General features: G+C 47.2%; 2 protein-coding genes across 5 annotated transcripts in view; both read right to left on the bottom strand.

The window, feature by feature from the left end:
• The window catches only part of ccdc88c (coiled-coil domain containing 88C), a 41,395-nt gene extending 36,823 nt beyond the window's left edge, over positions 1-4,572 (bottom strand). For 2 of the 4 annotated variants that reach the window (XR_001659123.1, XR_001659124.1), the window contains exons 1-3: positions 3,950-4,572; positions 1,727-1,821; positions 222-330 (exon numbers count right to left, since the gene is read on the bottom strand). Coding sequence is in view for 2 of the 4 variants with exons in the window: in XM_007575396.2 (XP_007575458.1) it covers positions 222-330; positions 1,727-1,821; positions 3,950-4,009 (264 nt within the window). In the remaining 2 variants the exon portion in view is untranslated. The remainder of the gene's footprint in view (positions 1-221; positions 331-1,726; positions 1,822-3,949) is intronic. The other 2 variants (XM_007575396.2, XM_007575397.2) reach the window with 1 other exon arrangement.
• A 2,236-nt stretch (positions 4,573-6,808) lies between these two features.
• pals1a (protein associated with LIN7 1, MAGUK p55 family member a) overlaps positions 6,809-16,821 on the bottom strand; it is a 12,687-nt gene continuing 2,674 nt past the window's right edge. The window contains exons 2-17 of the mRNA XM_007575395.2: positions 16,444-16,724; positions 15,690-15,867; positions 14,122-14,222; positions 13,850-13,957; positions 13,693-13,770; positions 13,480-13,620; positions 13,244-13,405; positions 13,073-13,150; positions 12,814-12,997; positions 12,664-12,735; positions 12,032-12,100; positions 11,601-11,765; positions 11,085-11,174; positions 8,648-8,760; positions 8,467-8,577; positions 6,809-8,394 (exon numbers count right to left, since the gene is read on the bottom strand). Coding sequence (XP_007575457.1) covers positions 8,218-8,394; positions 8,467-8,577; positions 8,648-8,760; positions 11,085-11,174; positions 11,601-11,765; positions 12,032-12,100; positions 12,664-12,735; positions 12,814-12,997; positions 13,073-13,150; positions 13,244-13,405; positions 13,480-13,620; positions 13,693-13,770; positions 13,850-13,957; positions 14,122-14,222; positions 15,690-15,867; positions 16,444-16,623 — 2,007 coding nt within the window. The 5' untranslated portion in view covers positions 16,624-16,724 and the 3' untranslated portion in view covers positions 6,809-8,217. The remainder of the gene's footprint in view (positions 8,395-8,466; positions 8,578-8,647; positions 8,761-11,084; positions 11,175-11,600; positions 11,766-12,031; positions 12,101-12,663; positions 12,736-12,813; positions 12,998-13,072; positions 13,151-13,243; positions 13,406-13,479; positions 13,621-13,692; positions 13,771-13,849; positions 13,958-14,121; positions 14,223-15,689; positions 15,868-16,443; positions 16,725-16,821) is intronic.

Raw genomic sequence — 16,821 nt, 5'->3', positions numbered from 1 at the left:
CACAAACACACTAACACAGAAGTGAAACCCTCAACCCCCTTTGATCTTCTGGTTAAAATGACCTTAATGTTTGGAACTAGAACCTGCTGACCCAGACAGAACCAGAACCTGAACCTGAACCAGAACCAAGCCACTGTGAAGTTTTATTCAAATGTTTTCACATGGCCGGTCCGACTGGTCTGGTTCTGTCGGGTTCTGCTGCAATGAGTGCGGTTCTGTACCTGGTAGTAGGTTCTGATGTGCCGGGTCAGAACCGTGAGGTTGTAGAGGCGCAGCGACACGTCGTTGTTCACGTTTTTGTTCAGCCTCTGATTGGTGGGGCTGGGGTCACTATGGAAACAGAGACAGAGAGATCAGACGCTCCACTCAGGACAGGAACGCCCCCACGCCGCCCCCATCCAGACTACGCCCCGGGCGGAGAACAATGGCCTGACTGTCCTCATTCTGCCGGAGGCACAGCATCCAGATGCAACCTGCAGGGGGCGCTGCTACCGTCTGCTGCCAGCAGGGGGCGCTGCAGCAGCAACTGGCCGTTCTGCTTGGACATTCAGCTGTCACTGTTAGCTCAACACGCTAACAGTGCCTTTGTCGTGCTAACTGTAACGTTAGCGTGCTTGTGCTGACTCTGCCATGCTAATACTTAATGCATAGTGCCAATTGTAGCTTTAGCATGCTAATGCTAAGTCTAACATGCTAATTCCGATGCCTGTCAGAGTTAAATGTTTGTAAACATGGGGCTGTAACTGACCTGGGTTATTAGCGTCCCTGTATTGCTGCTAACAGCTCCGGTTCTGATCCATTTTGCTAAATGATGAACATCTTAAGACCCAGATTGGTACCGGGCGCATTTCATTCAACTTGCTTTTCCTCTTTTAAAAAAACTGTGTGCTCCTAATTTTTTTACTTTCAGATATTTGTTATGGTGCGTAACCATGGCAACAAGGAACTGCTTTACAACAGATAGTTAGCATCTCATCTGAACTCTGACCCCAAATCCCACAGGAGCTGTAAAGGAGGAATCATGGATGCCGCTCCCCTGCAGAGGAGCGGCAAAAGCAAAGGAGCTGGATTAGCAGAGCTAGCTAACAGCTGATGGAGCCATCCTGGACGTGTTGCTGTTAGTGTGTTAGCATGAGACTGTCATTCAGTCAGAGGCCTCATCAGATTTGTTGTGAGACTGACTGCTGCTGGAGATCCTGGTGGCCCACAGCATCACTTTCCACAACTGTTTGAAGAAACATGGATGATCTCAGTTACAACATTAATTTGATCAATAAAGGATTTCTGAATTGAACTGAAAACTACGCAGAACCAAAGTTCAATTCTTTGTGGCCAAATGGACTAATACAAATCTAGTGCTGATGGTGGATTCTCAGATTAGAGGCGATAATCCAGCTTCATTTCAGCCTCAGACTGATGATTATTATTAGCAGGAAAACGATGAGCAGAGAAACATCTGGTGTGGCGCCTGAGGCAGGATGTGGTTGCTCTGTCACGCTCTCTCACTCACAGAGACACTTACCTGTCACGAACAGGAAATCCTGAACTGACTGATGAACTCAGAGCAATGAGAGCAGGCTCCGCCCCTTTAGTCCTCTCACTTCTGTGCCCCGCCCCTTTAGTCCTCTCACTTCTATGCCCCGCCCCTATAGTCCTCTCCCCTCTATGCCCCGCCCCTTTAGTCCTCTCCCTTCTTTGCCCCACACCTTCCCCATGAGGTACTCACATGTGGGTCATGACCTTATGCAGGAAGACACCATCCACCAGCTCCATGAACATGGCGACCCGCTCCTCGGAGCCCAGCGGACCCAGCATGCGCACCTGGAGACACACAGGACAGGTGAGCACACCTGGAGGACAGGTGAAGGCTGGCTCCTCCCCTTCCTGTCTGTCTTCAGCCTGACAGCGGACCTGGTGGGTCGCCTGGGCCCAACCAGCTGCTCCAGAACTTCATCTGAACACGCAGAAAAACTGCTTTAGCGTTGCCTTCAAACCCCGCCCCACTGATGATGTCATGGCTTTGTCAGCTTCTGATTAATTCACTGCAACTGAGCTAAATGGAGGAACAGCAGTACCTGGACCTCCAGCGGTCTGGTTCTGTTTAGGTCCAGATACCTGAAAGAGCTGCATCACCTGGTCCGGTACAACCAGGGATTCCCCCAGTGTATTATCAGCCTGGCGGGCCACCATGGTTTACGTTCTCCCCACCAGGCTAAGCGTTGTGTGTTTTTGTTTTTATTTTTTAATAGGACAGACTGCAGAATTATTTCTGTCAGAAAGATGGGTTTATAGTTTTCATAGGTTTATAAATTGATGCATTGGACAGGGAGCGCACCAATCAGACCGCCGCCTCGCGCGCTGTCGTGGCTTGATCTCTGAAGTTTAGCTCACTGCAGATCGCTCATATTGGCTCACCTATATGGACATTTATATCAACCCCCTGTGAGGATGAGGATCCATGTTTCTTTATAGAATTCATCAAGGAAGGAGATGAGTTTAAATCCACTGCATTTGCTCTGCTGGTGCAGCTCTGTATGAAGCTCCGATGTCCACACTGAGCTGTGCTCCGTGTTCACAGGTGCACATTTAGAGGTGCGTGTTGAGCGTCCAATGAGAATATTTCTTTTTGAACAAAGCATTATATGTGGTGTGTGTGTTTATGTCTCAAAATGCTGACTGTCTGCAGTGATAAAGTTTGAGTTCCCGGTTAGCCGGTGCGTTACGGACCGTGGAGGAGCTTTCTGACTAGCGCAGCACACTGGTTTGTTTTTATTTTCTATCAAATGCTTGCTCTACTTAAAATCAGATAGAGTTGCTGCGCGGTCAAGTAGAGAGCAACTCGGCCCATCAAGCTCTGGCAACCAAACCAGTCTCTGTGGCGCTTATTAAAACTCAACAGACACGAATTAAAAGAGCTACTAAAGCTGCATAAATTAAATCTCCCGTTTGTCCCTCTACATCCAGCTGCAGAGATGTGCAGTGCAGTGGGTCTAGCTTCATACAGGGCCGGTCCAAGGTTGAATGAGACCTGGAGCAGAATTTGACATGAGGGCCCCTCTTGCTGCTAAGAATATGAGCACCACTAACAGCATTTCACCATGGGGCCCAGTTTACCTGGCTGAGCAGGCAAATGTAACTGTAGTTTACTAAGATGCATTAATGAATAGCTAAAATTCAAAGATTAAACTGACAGCGTCAGACTGTTGCTACGGTAACAAAACAATCTAATTATGTAGATTGTTCTTTGAACTTTTACAAAATAAACTTGCCAGCTCCTTAAAATCTTAAATTTAAATATTAAACATTTTAAAATCTTTTAATTTATCTATACTGAAACCATTAAATCAAATTTAACAGCATTGATATTCTCTTAGTTCGCTTATGCCTTGGGCCGGCTCTAAATGTGATCAGCATCGCATCGTGTTTTTAGATCCACTGACTGATGACTTAATTTGGATTTGACACAAGTGCAAATAATTGATATTTATTTTGATTGTGTTTTTATTTGTTGTTTTTATAGTTGTGGGTTTAAGTATCGGCCATGTCTTCCAGTAACATAATTACCCAGCAATATTTTACGTTTCCTGTCAACTTATCAAACCCCGCGGACTTTTTTCTGGGGGAAACCCAGACAGACATCATGGTTCTGGTCCAAAAGGAGCAGACTGAGCCCAGATCAGAGACCTGTGTCCTGAACGGCCACTCGGTAACAGAGGTCCAGCTGCGAAGGGAACCGGTGCTGGTTCTGGGCAGAGCCGGGTCGGGCCAGATTCACGTGCTGGAGATCAGGACGAACATTTACTGGCTGGACTAGTTAACCCAGACAAGTTAGTAAGTGGTTAATCTGTATTATGTAGAAAATGGTTAACCCAGACTAGTTAGTGGCAGGTTAACCTTCTCTAGTTGGTTCCTGGTTAACCCAGGCACCTGACGCAGCAGGTAGACTCACCCACAGCACCAGCGGAGACTCCATGAAGGAGGCCAGCAGCTCGGACAGGGTCACATCCATGCTTGGTCATCAATCACTCATCAATCCGCAGATCGATCCGGATCAAAGCATCGGCACCCCCCCCCCCTTCCCTGGTCACCCCTCCCTGGTCCCCCCTCCCCTGCGCACGAGCTCCGCAGTAGCTACTATTGTCTGTCCGGGTCCCCACGGTAAGTCCGAAAAGTGGAGGAAAGGCGGGTAAAAACCAGCTGGACCGGGTCGGAACCTCCCTCACAGAGGTTTTTCTAAAGTTCTGGAGTAGGTTCCGTTAGTTTCGCCGCTAAATTACAGCGTTTCTATTGCTGATGGTAGGCAAACACTTGATCCAAACTTCGCTCGGATAGTTGATTGTGTTGCCAAGGAAACACAAATCAGACCGTAAAGAGATAAAAAAAAAAAAAACGCTGGAAAGTTAGAAAATACAAAAAATCCGATGAGAAAACAGTGAAAGTCTTCAGCAGAACCGGGTCAAAGTACTTTCTCCCGTCGTCTCCATCCGGACCAGCTCCTCGCCGCTCCAACTGTCTCCATCAACCTGCGAGACCCGAAAACACAGGGAAGGCAAACCGACGGTACAAACAGCCAATCAGCGGCCGGCCGCAGCGCCAACTCCCGCCTTTTCTCTGAACCAACCAATGAAGAATAGGGTGTTCAACACTGAGGCTGACGTCACCATCGGGCAGAGTGCAGCCGAAGAGGAGGGAGCAAGATGGTGACCGTCCCGCGCAGGAAGCGGCGCTTATTTTAATCTCCCATAGGTTTTGCTGATGGTTTTTATATTTCCTGTTTTTATGACTGTCTTAATGATTTTTAGTGAACTTTTACAGTTATAAATTTTACTGTTCCCTTTCTAACCTTTTAGTTTACATGTTGTAATTTTTCTTAATCGTATATTTGAAATATGCACACAGAACAAGAGTCAGACTTATGTTTTAGTTATTTTATAGGACTTAATATTTTCTGCGTATGTATTTTATTTTAATATCTCTAAAGTGTATTTGTGCACATTCTCAGCACATTCATTCGACACACCTCCACTTTAGTCATTGAGAGGAGAGAACATCCCATAATATCACAGATCAGGTGGGGAACAAAGTGTTTTCCAGGGTTTTTCCTCCAAACAGCGTCGGTCACCACAGTGGCAATAAAACGAGCGTGTTGGTGGCAGGTACTTCTCTTGTTCTAAACTCTGATTCGTCTGAATAGTTTGAAAAGGAAACCAGAGATCAGCTCAGATCAAAGGTCAGATGCAAATATGCAGCAATGAAGGCCGGCCCAGCAGGGTGTGTGCAACAAACACTGGGTCTACTTTCTATCCCAGGAACTGCAGAACCGATTCCCGGCTCCGGAGCCGGGATCTGGTTCAGTCTGAATGAGTTTGATCAGCGGACAGGAACCCTACATCACTGACATCCTGTGACACAAACTCATCTCAAAGTTCAGTGATGCAGCGAGGAAAACCACTGATCACACGTGGCGCCAGTAAATAGGATGACAGCGCCACCCCGTGGTGAATGCGGAGTACTACAAAATCAACTCTTGAAGCGGCATAAAATCTTCTGCAGTTTGTTCCAGACTGACCCGAGATTCAGCGAGTCTGTGGAGACTCCTGGTCCGACGGTACCGCTGCTGGTCCACCTGGGTCAAATGTTCTGGACTCAGAAATTAGAGGATGGGAGTAGCGGGCGTCTCCATGGCAATAAGCCTTCAGCACTCTGGGGCAAACACCATCTGGACCTGCAGCCTGGTTCCGGTCCAATCTGCCCAGACGCCTCTTCACCTGTGAATTGAACTGGTCCAGTTCACTGAACTGGTTCCTGAAGCTCCTGTTCTAATGTGGACTACAAGATGTTTTTGTAGATTTAACAATAAACTGCGTTTCATTGTTAATGAATTTTGTTCAGGCACTGATGAGGTCAGTGAGGGGTTAAGTCTGCTGTGGCAGTCAGGACCCAGCAGAGATGTTGGAGTAGGGCAGTGGTTCCCAAACTTTTTCTTCTGCGCCCCCCCTATGGATTACAAATGGCTGTCTGGTTGAAACGACACGTGTGACGGGTAGCCTACAAGGTGCTTGTTAAGCTTAAGGTTCTGTATTGATGTTAGCTAGTCATCTTTTAGCTAACATTAGCTAGTCATCTTTTAGCTAACATTACCTGCATCCAACAGCTTTACTCAACTCAGTCGGTTAGTTTGGAGGAAAAACTGTGAAAAGTTCTTTGCGTTTTGCTGGTTTGCTGCCGTGATTCTAACACAAACCTACGTAGCTCCGCCCAGCAGCAGCAGTTCTCCTTCACAGGTGGAAACCCAGCGCGAGCGTCGTAGCGCTCATGTTGCGTTTAAAGGCGGCTCGGAAAAACAGGTTACAACATGTTAACAACGGATTAAACAGTTTTAACTGCTGATAAAAGTGACAGAGGACACAGATATGGGAAGTGTGGAAGCCTCTTGTGTCTCATTTTTATAGGAATAACAGAGAGTTGGCCATTCTAAGGTAAAAACCCAGCGCATACAGTGTTCATGTTTTGTTTTTTTTTCCATCCAGACGGCTTCCCGCTGGGGCGCGCCCCACAGTTTGGGAACCTCTGGAGTAGGGGATTCAGATCTGTTGACCCCTGGTTGGAGCAAAGCCATCTCGTTGCTATGGTTACCTAGAGTACCTGCCAGCCATAGGGAAGGTGAACAGGATGATAATCTACCAGATTTAATCTCTGATGTCGCTCAGGTCAGGTCTTTCAGTTGTTGAACTAGCTCAGGTGAGGTCATGTGACCTGCAAAGGAATCACCTGCCCCACTGAGGGAAAAACAAAAACCAGCAGCCAATCAGATTCTAGCAATTCTCTATTTATTCCTTCATTGTGAATATCAAAACAGGAAACAGTTTAAGAGGTGATTTCAGAAGAAAACGATTTACATTCAATGTGCTTCACTTAGCCCCGCCCCCACAGTCCTCCTGGACCAATAGAGTGGGTCATGGTGGAAACCTTCCATCTTATTGGTGCTTTGTGAATTTCATAAGTCTATAACAATATTACAAATATATAAAGACTCTAGAGCACAGCGGACACAGATACTGCAGTCAGGTTCTACTGTAGGTCAGGATAATACTGCACTGTCCTCTCTCTCTCTCACACACACACACGCACGCACACACACACACACTAACCAGACAACACACCCTGAGGCTTTCCTTCAGCCTCAGTGGGACCAGGAAGACCCAGAGGAAGAACCAGTCCATCTCCAGTCTGGCCAGTATAAAATTGGCCTCTCTGGGTTACAAAGTAACTACCAACTGGATGAAACCAGGACCTCCCAGTTCAGCGGTTCTGGTTCAGAGTTCATCCTAGACCAGTTCTCTGGTTGTGTTAAGCCTCAAAGACAGAACCTGAAGCTACGTCCACTGGGATCTGCATTACCTGGAGGAGCCAGCAGGGGGTTAGAAGCCACCTGGAGGCCATGTTTGTTTTCTATAGGTGAAACCGACTGGACTTGGACCGGTTCTGGTCCAGCTTCTGATGGGAGGTCCGTGGCGGCCACAGCTTTACCTCTGGGTGAACTGTTCACAGGTTGCTATGGGAACCCCAGAAGAGTAGGAAATCACCATAGCAACCAGTGACTCAGCAGTTTCCCCGACCAATAGAATCAGTTCGTAATTACATCATGGGGGGCGCTAGAGAGCAGAGCTGCTGAGGAAGTGATGTTTACACAGAACACCAGGGGGAGCTTCCAGGAAGGGTCCAGTGTTCAAACAGGAAGTAGAACCGGGTCTCGGACCAGGTTGGCTGCATGAAGGAAAATATCAACTTCCTGTTACTGTAGGGTCAGGTTCGCAGGAAGTGGGAAAGATATTTAAATAAACTTAAATACATTTATGACAAATCAAGAATGGGTCTGACAAGAATTTACACAAAAAATACAAAGGTTTTTGAAAGAAAAATCATTTTCTAGAACAATTTCTCAGGAAATTTGGGTTTAAAGAGTTTTGTTTACATTTTCCTTTGTTGATTTAGTTGTGTTTTCTGTGATTTCTGGTTTTGAATAAAGAGCTTTGGCTCATTCAGGAAAACTGGAGGAAATATTTTCTGCTCTGAACATCAAACTTCCCAACTTTCAGCTTCAAAAATGTGCTCAGGTTTTTCTGTGATTTTGTGTAGAAATATAATTCCTAATGCTGAGAAGGTTAGATTTCAGGACCAGGTGGTGCAGCGTTTACTGTGTGACCTGTGATGTCATCAGCGCAGCCAGGAGCAGGGCACCCACTGCGGCTCCGTGTCCAGCTTGTTGATGAGGCGCAGCAGCTCGCCGTACGCCCGGTCCGGGTCCGTGTTCACGATGACCGCGTCGAAAAGATGGCCACAGCTCTGCTCCATCTCGCGCGCCTTCTCGATGATGTCACGCAGTTCCTCAGGCTGCAAACACACAGGGGTCAGGGGTCATGGTTCAGGGAGCGGAACCGGTACCGGAACTAGAACCAGAGCAACCTTGGGGTTCTTGCCGTCCTTCAGCAGCAGCGCTCTCAGCCGCTCCTGGGACGGCGGGGCGATGAAGATGATGTAGGGCTTCAGGTCGGAGCTGCGCAGCACCTTCAGGGCCTGGGGGTGGGGGCAGAGGGTCAGAGGTCGCCTGGGCCTGGCGAGGCGGCAGCAGCAGAGCGCCACCTACCTGTGTGTGCAGACACAGCAGGCAGATCTTCCCGGCGTTGATGACCTGCCGCACCGAGTCGCTGCTCGTCCCGTACAGGTTCCTCTCAAACTCGCCCGACTCGATGAGCTTCCCTGGAGAGAGAGAGGGACCCGAGGACCCGTTAGAGGACGGGCTCTTCACCCTGTGACCCTGGGGCCATTTGCATATTTACCATCTGGGTTAACCAAACTGACCTGGCTCTTGTTCCATTTTAAAAATCAAATCCATGTTCGATTTACAATCAAAAACATAAAATATAATTACAGCACAATGTGAATCACAAGGAGATTTATTGATCATTTGTACCAAAAATGCACATAAAACATCTGAACAAATTCATGGAACAGATCAAACACCAACAAGAGTAACGTGGGGAAATTGGTTTAATTAAATTATATGCTTAAAAATTAAGATTAAAATAAACAATTTTCAAATTTAAAGTGCAAATGAAAATATATCCTTATAATCTGCAAATTCATTTGAAAACTGCTTCAACGGCAACAACCAGAAGGTGCCCTCCATATTGTAACAATCACTTTATTTAGTCTGCACAAACAAACAAAGTTGAGGGATGAAAACNTTTGTTTTTAACAAACTACTGCTCTCTTTTTTTTATTTGCCTCCTCATGAGACGCTCGTTCCTCCCGGACGGATCAGATCCAGTCTGGGTCCGGTGGGTGACGGCTCGCTGCCAGAGCCTCCAGTAGTTCTCAGTGTTTCGGGTTTTGGTTTTTGTTGAACCCATAAAGGGTTAGGGTGGTTGTAATGGGAAGAAGAGCCCTCATGTTCCGTCTGAAAACAGGATTTCATGCGTTTTGTTCTCAAAACTTCTCCTCACATGTAGTCTCTTCTCGCTTACAAAACATGGAACTGGCTTTTTGGTAGAGTCGCCTAGCAACCTCTCAGCCAATAGAATGAAAGCGTTGTGCTGGGTGCGTTTGTTTCCTCCTAGCGGGTGTGCCTGTGTGGATACTATCGATTGTAGCAGAAGCTTCAGCACCGCCGAATATTTTTGTTCAGATGGACGAACTATTGTTGTGAGATCTCTGGGGACAACGTTTCACAAGTAAGATGGACATATTACCGTTTATATTTTGTGAGTAGAATACTACTAAACTGTATTTATGTCCACTGGTAAAATACCAGCTAATATTAGCTACAGTGCTCGGTGTAACACCGGGGTTCAGCTATGAAGGCGAACCGAGATTTAGGAAATCTTAAAAAGTTTTACTTATTCCCCAACATTGACTTGGATTATGTGACACAAGGTGGCAAAGACTGTTATTTATGTGCGATTCTTTCACTCCGTCTAAAGTAAGATGGCTCCCGTTTTAGTTTTGAAGGTTTCGTAAAGACACAATGTGAGGAAGAAGAGACGGATGAATCTCAGCTCCTCGGCTGGAAAACATGAATAAAACCTACATAGATATGATGTATATAAGCATGTTCATCATTATTTAATCATCTTTGTTTATCTATTATTGCATAATTTTATGTTTCTATATTTATATAAACATGTATTAATATTACTAAATAATATATTTTAAAAATTCTGACTGGTTGTGTACTTTGTAAAATGCTAATCATGCATCAAATATTCTATTCTGAATCTATTCCGTTTCCCCAACTAAGAATATTTAAATATGCTGAACCATGTATCAGTCAATTCAAAAATACTTAAAACTATTTCTTTGTAAATGTAGCTATAATAGCTGTTTGAGGTTAATAAGGTTTATGACAAAAAATCGTAAAAATCCGTTCAGTATTTAGCGAGTTATGATATATTAAATACACTGATACATCATTGCGCCTGTCAAACTTTTTTTTTTTTTACTTTATTTCAAACAAATGACATTAACATACATAGAGGATCTTTAACACAAAGATAAATATCACAAAACAAACACACATTGACTGTGTTGTTTTTAAGGTTTTGCAATCTTCAAAGTAGAATGAATAAAGTAAAAACTAAAGTTACATAAATGTATACATGAAAACCTGCTTTCAGACTGAACATGTGTGCTCTTGGATTATGGCAGGAAAGTTCCCCCATAGAAGTTTCAGGACGCTGGAGATGGAAATATTTTCACATTAAATAAGTCTGGTTGTAGCCTAGCGGCTGGCTAGTTCTTCTGCTTATTAGAGCTTGTTAAACAACTAACTGGGACATCAATGCCACCAAGTGGTGGCAACATGTATTGCAACTGAGCCCCTGAACATCTCCGGTTTCTGGAAACTTTACTACACAGCGGCCCACAGGTAAAAACCTTGGAGTTTGTTGCGGACCTCTAGGTGGCGCCGGAGGCCCAAATGTATGCCGTGGCCCCATGGTTAAGACTGGCTATGTTAGAGGACTCCCCCCCCAGGAAATAAATGAGCTAGAACAGGAAGTAGAGAGAGGGACAGGAAGTCTCACCAGCCGCCAGCTCTGCTTCAAACGCCTGGCGGGACACAAAGTGGTAATCTCTACCGCTGACCTCCGCTTCCCGACGGCTCCGCGTGGTGTCTGCTCACAACACGCACACAGGAAACACAGGTAAATGAGCGAGACAAACAGTAGGGCAGAACAAAACCTGCATTCATACAGAAATCATTTCATAAAACTACAGAAATTATTCAAAACATAAATTAATTTAAAAAAATCAATTAAAAATATTAGAAACTTTAAAGTCCAATTGAAAATATTAGGAATAAAATATAAATGAAAAAAATTTGTTAAATTAAAATGCAAAAATTGGAAAAGAAAAAAAAAATTACAGAAAAATCTTCAAGAAAACAAAATAAAAAAAAACAAAAAAAAAACAAGCTTATATTTTAATAAATAAACAACTTTATTAAGCAATGATCAGACGCAAACTAAACACCCATTAGACATAAATAAATGTTTATTCCTGATCTGGACCATTTGGGTCCAATAGAACCAGAGTCTTACGAGGCACGGCGCCAGCAAAGCGTTCTGGTTGGCTGCTGAGGAGCCTCTGCCTTAGCTCCGCCTGCCCACAGCTGTTTGGACCAATCAGAGCGATCGGACGCTTTCTATTGGATGGCTGGTGGTACAGAGCCATCTCCTCATAGGTCAGAATCTCCTCATCGAGATCTGGACCAGAGCAGAGACACAGTTATTATTATTATTATTATTATTATTATTCAGATGAGAGAGAAGGAACAGATGTTCTTCAGAACCAGCAGAACCAGACTCTTGGTCTGCTGGTTAGAACCTTTTCCTGACTGAGTGCAGCTCAAAATGAAACTAGTTTTCAAAATAAGAGCCCATCAGTCAGTTTAAGGCTGGTAGATCCAAGTTCTGCTGGTTTTGGAACTTTGATCTCGACAGAACCGCAACGGGGTCGGGTCGGGCCGTACCGTCGTTCCGGTGGGAGTACAGCAGCTTCTTCCTTTTCCTCTTGTTCTTCTTGGCGCACCAAAGCTTCCCTGTAAATAAACAACGAGCTATTAGTCGGTTCTGTAGTTGCTACATGTCAATGGGTCGCACCGCACCAAGACAGAGAAGCTAAAGGAGCAGGAAGAGAAAAATGTCTGATTTTTGGACTCAACTAAATGTTACACTGGTTCGCTTAGCCTAGCAGCTAGCTACATATCATTGTCTCCTGGTTGTAGCTTAGCTATAGCTTACTGTAACTCTGTTAGCCTTAGCCTAGCAGCTAGCTACATATCAGTCTCCTGGTTGTAGCTTAGCTATAGCTTACTGTAACTCTGTTAGCCTTAGCCTAGCAGCTACATATCAGTCTCCTGGTTGTAGCTTAGCTATAGCTTACTGTAACTCTGTTAGCCTTAGCCTAGCAGCTAGCTACATATCAGTCTCCTGGTTGTAGCTTAGCTATAGCTTACTGCAACTCTGTTAGCCTTAGCCTAGCAGCTAGCTACATCTCATAGTCTCCTGGTTGTAGCTTAGCTATAGCTTACTGCAACTCTGTTAGCCTTAGCCTAGCATCTTCTTTAAGCAGTCTGAGTTCATTGTAGCATCAGTGACTCACCAGGTTTCTCAGACTCCTTGTCTTCTTCTATGGTTTGCTTCATGGCCTCCCGTTGTTGCTGGAAGCTCTTCCCTGTGATGTAAACAAACCGAGCTGAACACCAGGCGAACCGTATCCAAAGCGGCCAGAACCTGTGGCCCGGCAGCGCACCTGGGACGAGTCCGGCCAGGGGCTGGTTGTCCTCGTCGCCGTCTCTGTACGCCTGCCACCAGTTGGGGTCGGCCTGGCTGATGATGTGGAGGATGTCTCCTTTCTGGAAGGACAGGCCCAGCTCTCGGCATGGCACGTACGGGTCATCGGACGGGTCGTAGTCGAAGTGGGCCTTCACGTGGACCTGGAACGATGAAGATCAGGAGGCAGATGAAGGTCTGGAAGCTGTGAGGGCAGCGCCTCGCAGGGCGGAACCTACCACGCTCTCCTTGACCGGCGGCGGTTTGGTCTGAGCGCTGGGGATCAACACAAAGGTCAGGAGGCCGTGCATGTCGGCCTGGTGGACACAGAGCAGCAGAAGGTCAGAGAGCAACGCGTCTTCAGAGGACCAAGTGAGACCAAACACCTGGCTGATAAGCGAAGCACTCACCAGGATGTCAAACACCTGGTTGACGTCCTTCCCTCTGATTTCCACGCCGTTGATCTCCAGGATCTCATCTCCCTCAGACAGCAGGCCGCTGCGTTCGGCTGCTCCTCCCCGGACAATGCGACTGATGATCACGCTGTCCATCTCGTTTCGAACAGTCGCCCCCTGCGGGACAGAGCGGGAAATGTGTGAGGCGGCGCGCAGGACTCGGGCTGAGCAGCGATGTTCCTCGGCCTCACCAGGGGAACGTCTCGAGCCTTCTCGATGCGGACAATCTTCACGGTCTCTCCGCCCCACTGGGTCACAGTTTCTCCTTCCATCAAGTCAGACTCCGGCTCCATCTCTCTCTCTGCCACACCGTCATGAGCCCGCAGCAGCGCCTGCAGAGGAAGCATCATGCTGAGGACTGCTGGGAGCCGGTAGGCGACGCCCCCTGCTGGTCGGGGCCTTACCTGCAGCTGAGTGTCGGACAGCAGACCGAGCAGCTCCAGGCCGTCTTTACTCTGGCTGGCCTGCACCAGGCTCCTCACCTGGAAACACAGAGCCTGGGTGGAATCGGAGCAGCGATTGGGGAGTGGTCAGAGGTGAGAGGTCGTCCAGCAGAGTTACCTCCAGGGCCAGCGGCAGTGCCTGCTGGGTCAGCGGAAACGGTGGAGTCGGCTGCTGCATGCTGGACGCCACGGCGTTGTGGATCCTCAGCGCCGACTGGAAGTCTGACTGCGGGGAACCAGAACACAGCAATTAAGCTGCGGTCCAGTTCGGCCCGGTCCAGACAGGTTGAACAGAAACCGTCTCAGGTCCTGAATTATCAAGACCATCCATCCTGGTCCGAACAGTCAGAACCAGGAAAGCAAAGTCGTGGTGGTCCGTCCCGTTCTTACCTTGCTGAGCAGACCCAGAACCAGCTCCACGTCGTTCTGACTCTGCTGGTCGGACAGGCAGCTCCGGACCTGCTTCAGGGACAGCAGCAGCTCCTCCAGTTCTGAGGGACAAGAGGACAAGACACTCAGGGGGGAGCATGGGGAAGCGGGGGGCAGCATTGGGCTGCAGGGGAGAGTGGGAACTGATTTGAACTTGAATTTCTTCACCTTCCCAGTGTACCTGAAAGCTGTTACCATGACAACAGGCAGTGGCGGTTGTCACTGCATCAAACTTTTATCGTCACTTGGAAAAGAAGCTCAAAGAAAGGTGAGCTCTGTGAGGTGATGCTAACAAAGCTAACTGTTCAGGGATCAAATATGTTCTATTTTTGATGAAAAACACCATCTGTCACTGTGCTGCATTATTGTGTGGAGATGTTGACTGACGTGTTGCATGTACGGAACAATGCTGTGACCAAAGCCTGCAATCCAGTGATGTTACATTCATGAACGATCTGATTTTACTAAACGGGTCTTTACTAAGGATGACAGAACTGGAGCCTCGCTCAGAGCCATTCCTTGTTCTTGTAATGCTCTGGTACTCTGCAGTAGCCATTATTATTTTATTTAATCATATACATTGATATTTATTAGTAAATAAATCAAACACAAGAACTTAAGAGCAGACAGAGCATGCTCATTGCTCTCCGATTGATTTCGTCTCCTGTCATGTGGCAGATGTTACAGCTCTGAGCTGCTGGGCTTCATGCAGCAGGAGAGAGAGAGTCAGTCGCCTTTTGCCTGGTTCCTTCTTGCTTGTTGCGCCCTGCGCAGTGTTCACAGATGAGCGTTGTTTACCGTCGGGGAATTGCGTTAATTGCTCCGTTTAATGGTGCAGACAGTGGGGGTTTCTGACATGGGCGATGTGGGCAACCGCCCAGGGCGTTGTCTTTTTGGGATGGCAACAGACTAGAGTTTGAATTGATAATGATACTGGTTAAATTTATTTAAGCTCCAAGAGTTTAATATTTAGGTGTTTTTATGGGAATATGAATCTTTCAGATCAATGCAAGAAGCAATTTTGATCATATTTCACATTCCATCTGGTCACGTAGAGCAGGGCTGGTCTTGGTCTTGTCTCGATACACTCTGGTCTTGATTTGGTCTCGGGTTAGGTGGTCTTGACTACAACACTATCTACATCTAACTGCATGTTGGTCTGTGCGTGTGTGTTTATAAAACCTTGTGGGGACCATGTTCCTGACACATACTACGCTGTGTGGTCCCACAAGGGGAAACGCTGTTTGTGGGTCAGGGGTCAGAATTAGGACTAAGGTGTGAATTGAGTTTTGGTTAGCGTTAGCTGTAGAAATGAATGGAAGTCAATGGACAGTCCCCACAACGATAGCCACCCAAACGTGTGTGTGTGTGTGTGTGTGTGAACAAACAAAGCTTTAATTAAGTCTGTGTCTCTTGTGCTGCTCTCCCTCCCTGAGGAATTCCCTCCCTGACAGGAACACGTTCCCTCCTCCTTCTCCTCCTGTTCTCAGCACCCCCATCCCTTCCACTCCCCTCCCTCCTCCTCTTACCCAGCAGCGCCTGGCTCTGGGCGCCGCAGAGCGCCTGTGGCGGGACAAGCGCGTCCTGCAGGAAGGTGGGGTTGTCGATGCCGACAGCATGCGGGTTCTGGGCCAGCTTCCTGAGACGCAGCGAGGCGTTCAGGTCCAGCTGCCGGCCCTCCTCCTCTCGCCGCCGCCGAAGATCCTCCTGGAAGATGAGCAGGATGAAGTCGGGTCATTGACTGTTCAGGGATCAGTCAGGTGGGGTCACCACCAGCCAGGTGTTGGCTGTGGATTCTGTTCATGTCCACCTTATGAACTGCAGTCCAGAAGCTACACTAAGCTATGCCAGTGTGATAAACACAGCGGACGCAGTGCCGATACCTGTCCAACAGGCTAAAGCAGAAACTGCTGTTCTTCCTTCATTCACAAATCGGCTAATTCTGTGAAATTCCACATTTCATCCTGGATTCACTTTTATTCCGCTTTCTGTGTTAGCCTAACAACGCTCCGACGCAGAGTACTTTCTTCCAGTCAAAGATGAATAAAGTTTGATTTAGTACACAACTTTAAATACTGGAAGACATTTTAAATATCCAAAATAAAACATGACTAAAAGCAATAAATGCATATGAAATATGAATTTATTCATATTTATTCATTACTTTCTGTTCCTTCAGAAAAATGGAAATTATTGTGATTAATTAACAAATTAAAAGGCTGAGCTCCAGTTGCAAGCTAGAAGAGGCTCTCTGGACCAGACCGGGCCTGGTTCCGATGGTACCTGGTGCTGCCGGATCCTCTCCAGCTGGGCGGAGCGGCGCAGCGGCAGCGTGCGGGCCCCCAGCTCTGAGGGACAGTCCACGGCCATCTCCCGGGGTGGCTGGCCTCCTCGCAGCTCTTCGTCTGCTCCCCGCCCTCCTCCGCCCTCCCCAACATGGCCGTTCAGCTGGGAGGTCGTCATGCTGCGCTCTCTGGGCTTTATGAGTGGATCGGGTCACGGGTTGTGTTGGGAAGCCGGCAGGGTCTAGGAGGGAAGCTCAGCAAGCTCGGCAGCCATGATACCTGAGGACAGAAGAAGAAAATCATCAGCACTGGGAATATTGGGAAAATATGGTTCTGGAGGTCAGTCCAGTCAAAGGTCCTGGTTCAGGCTCAACAA

The sequence above is a fragment of the Poecilia formosa genome, unplaced genomic scaffold, assembly GCF_000485575.1.
Source record: "Poecilia formosa unplaced genomic scaffold, Poecilia_formosa-5.1.2 Scaffold376, whole genome shotgun sequence".
Taxonomy (NCBI): domain Eukaryota; kingdom Metazoa; phylum Chordata; class Actinopteri; order Cyprinodontiformes; family Poeciliidae; genus Poecilia; species Poecilia formosa.
The sequence above is the reverse complement of the archived record's forward strand: the minus strand, read 5'-3'. Positions and strand labels throughout refer to the sequence as shown.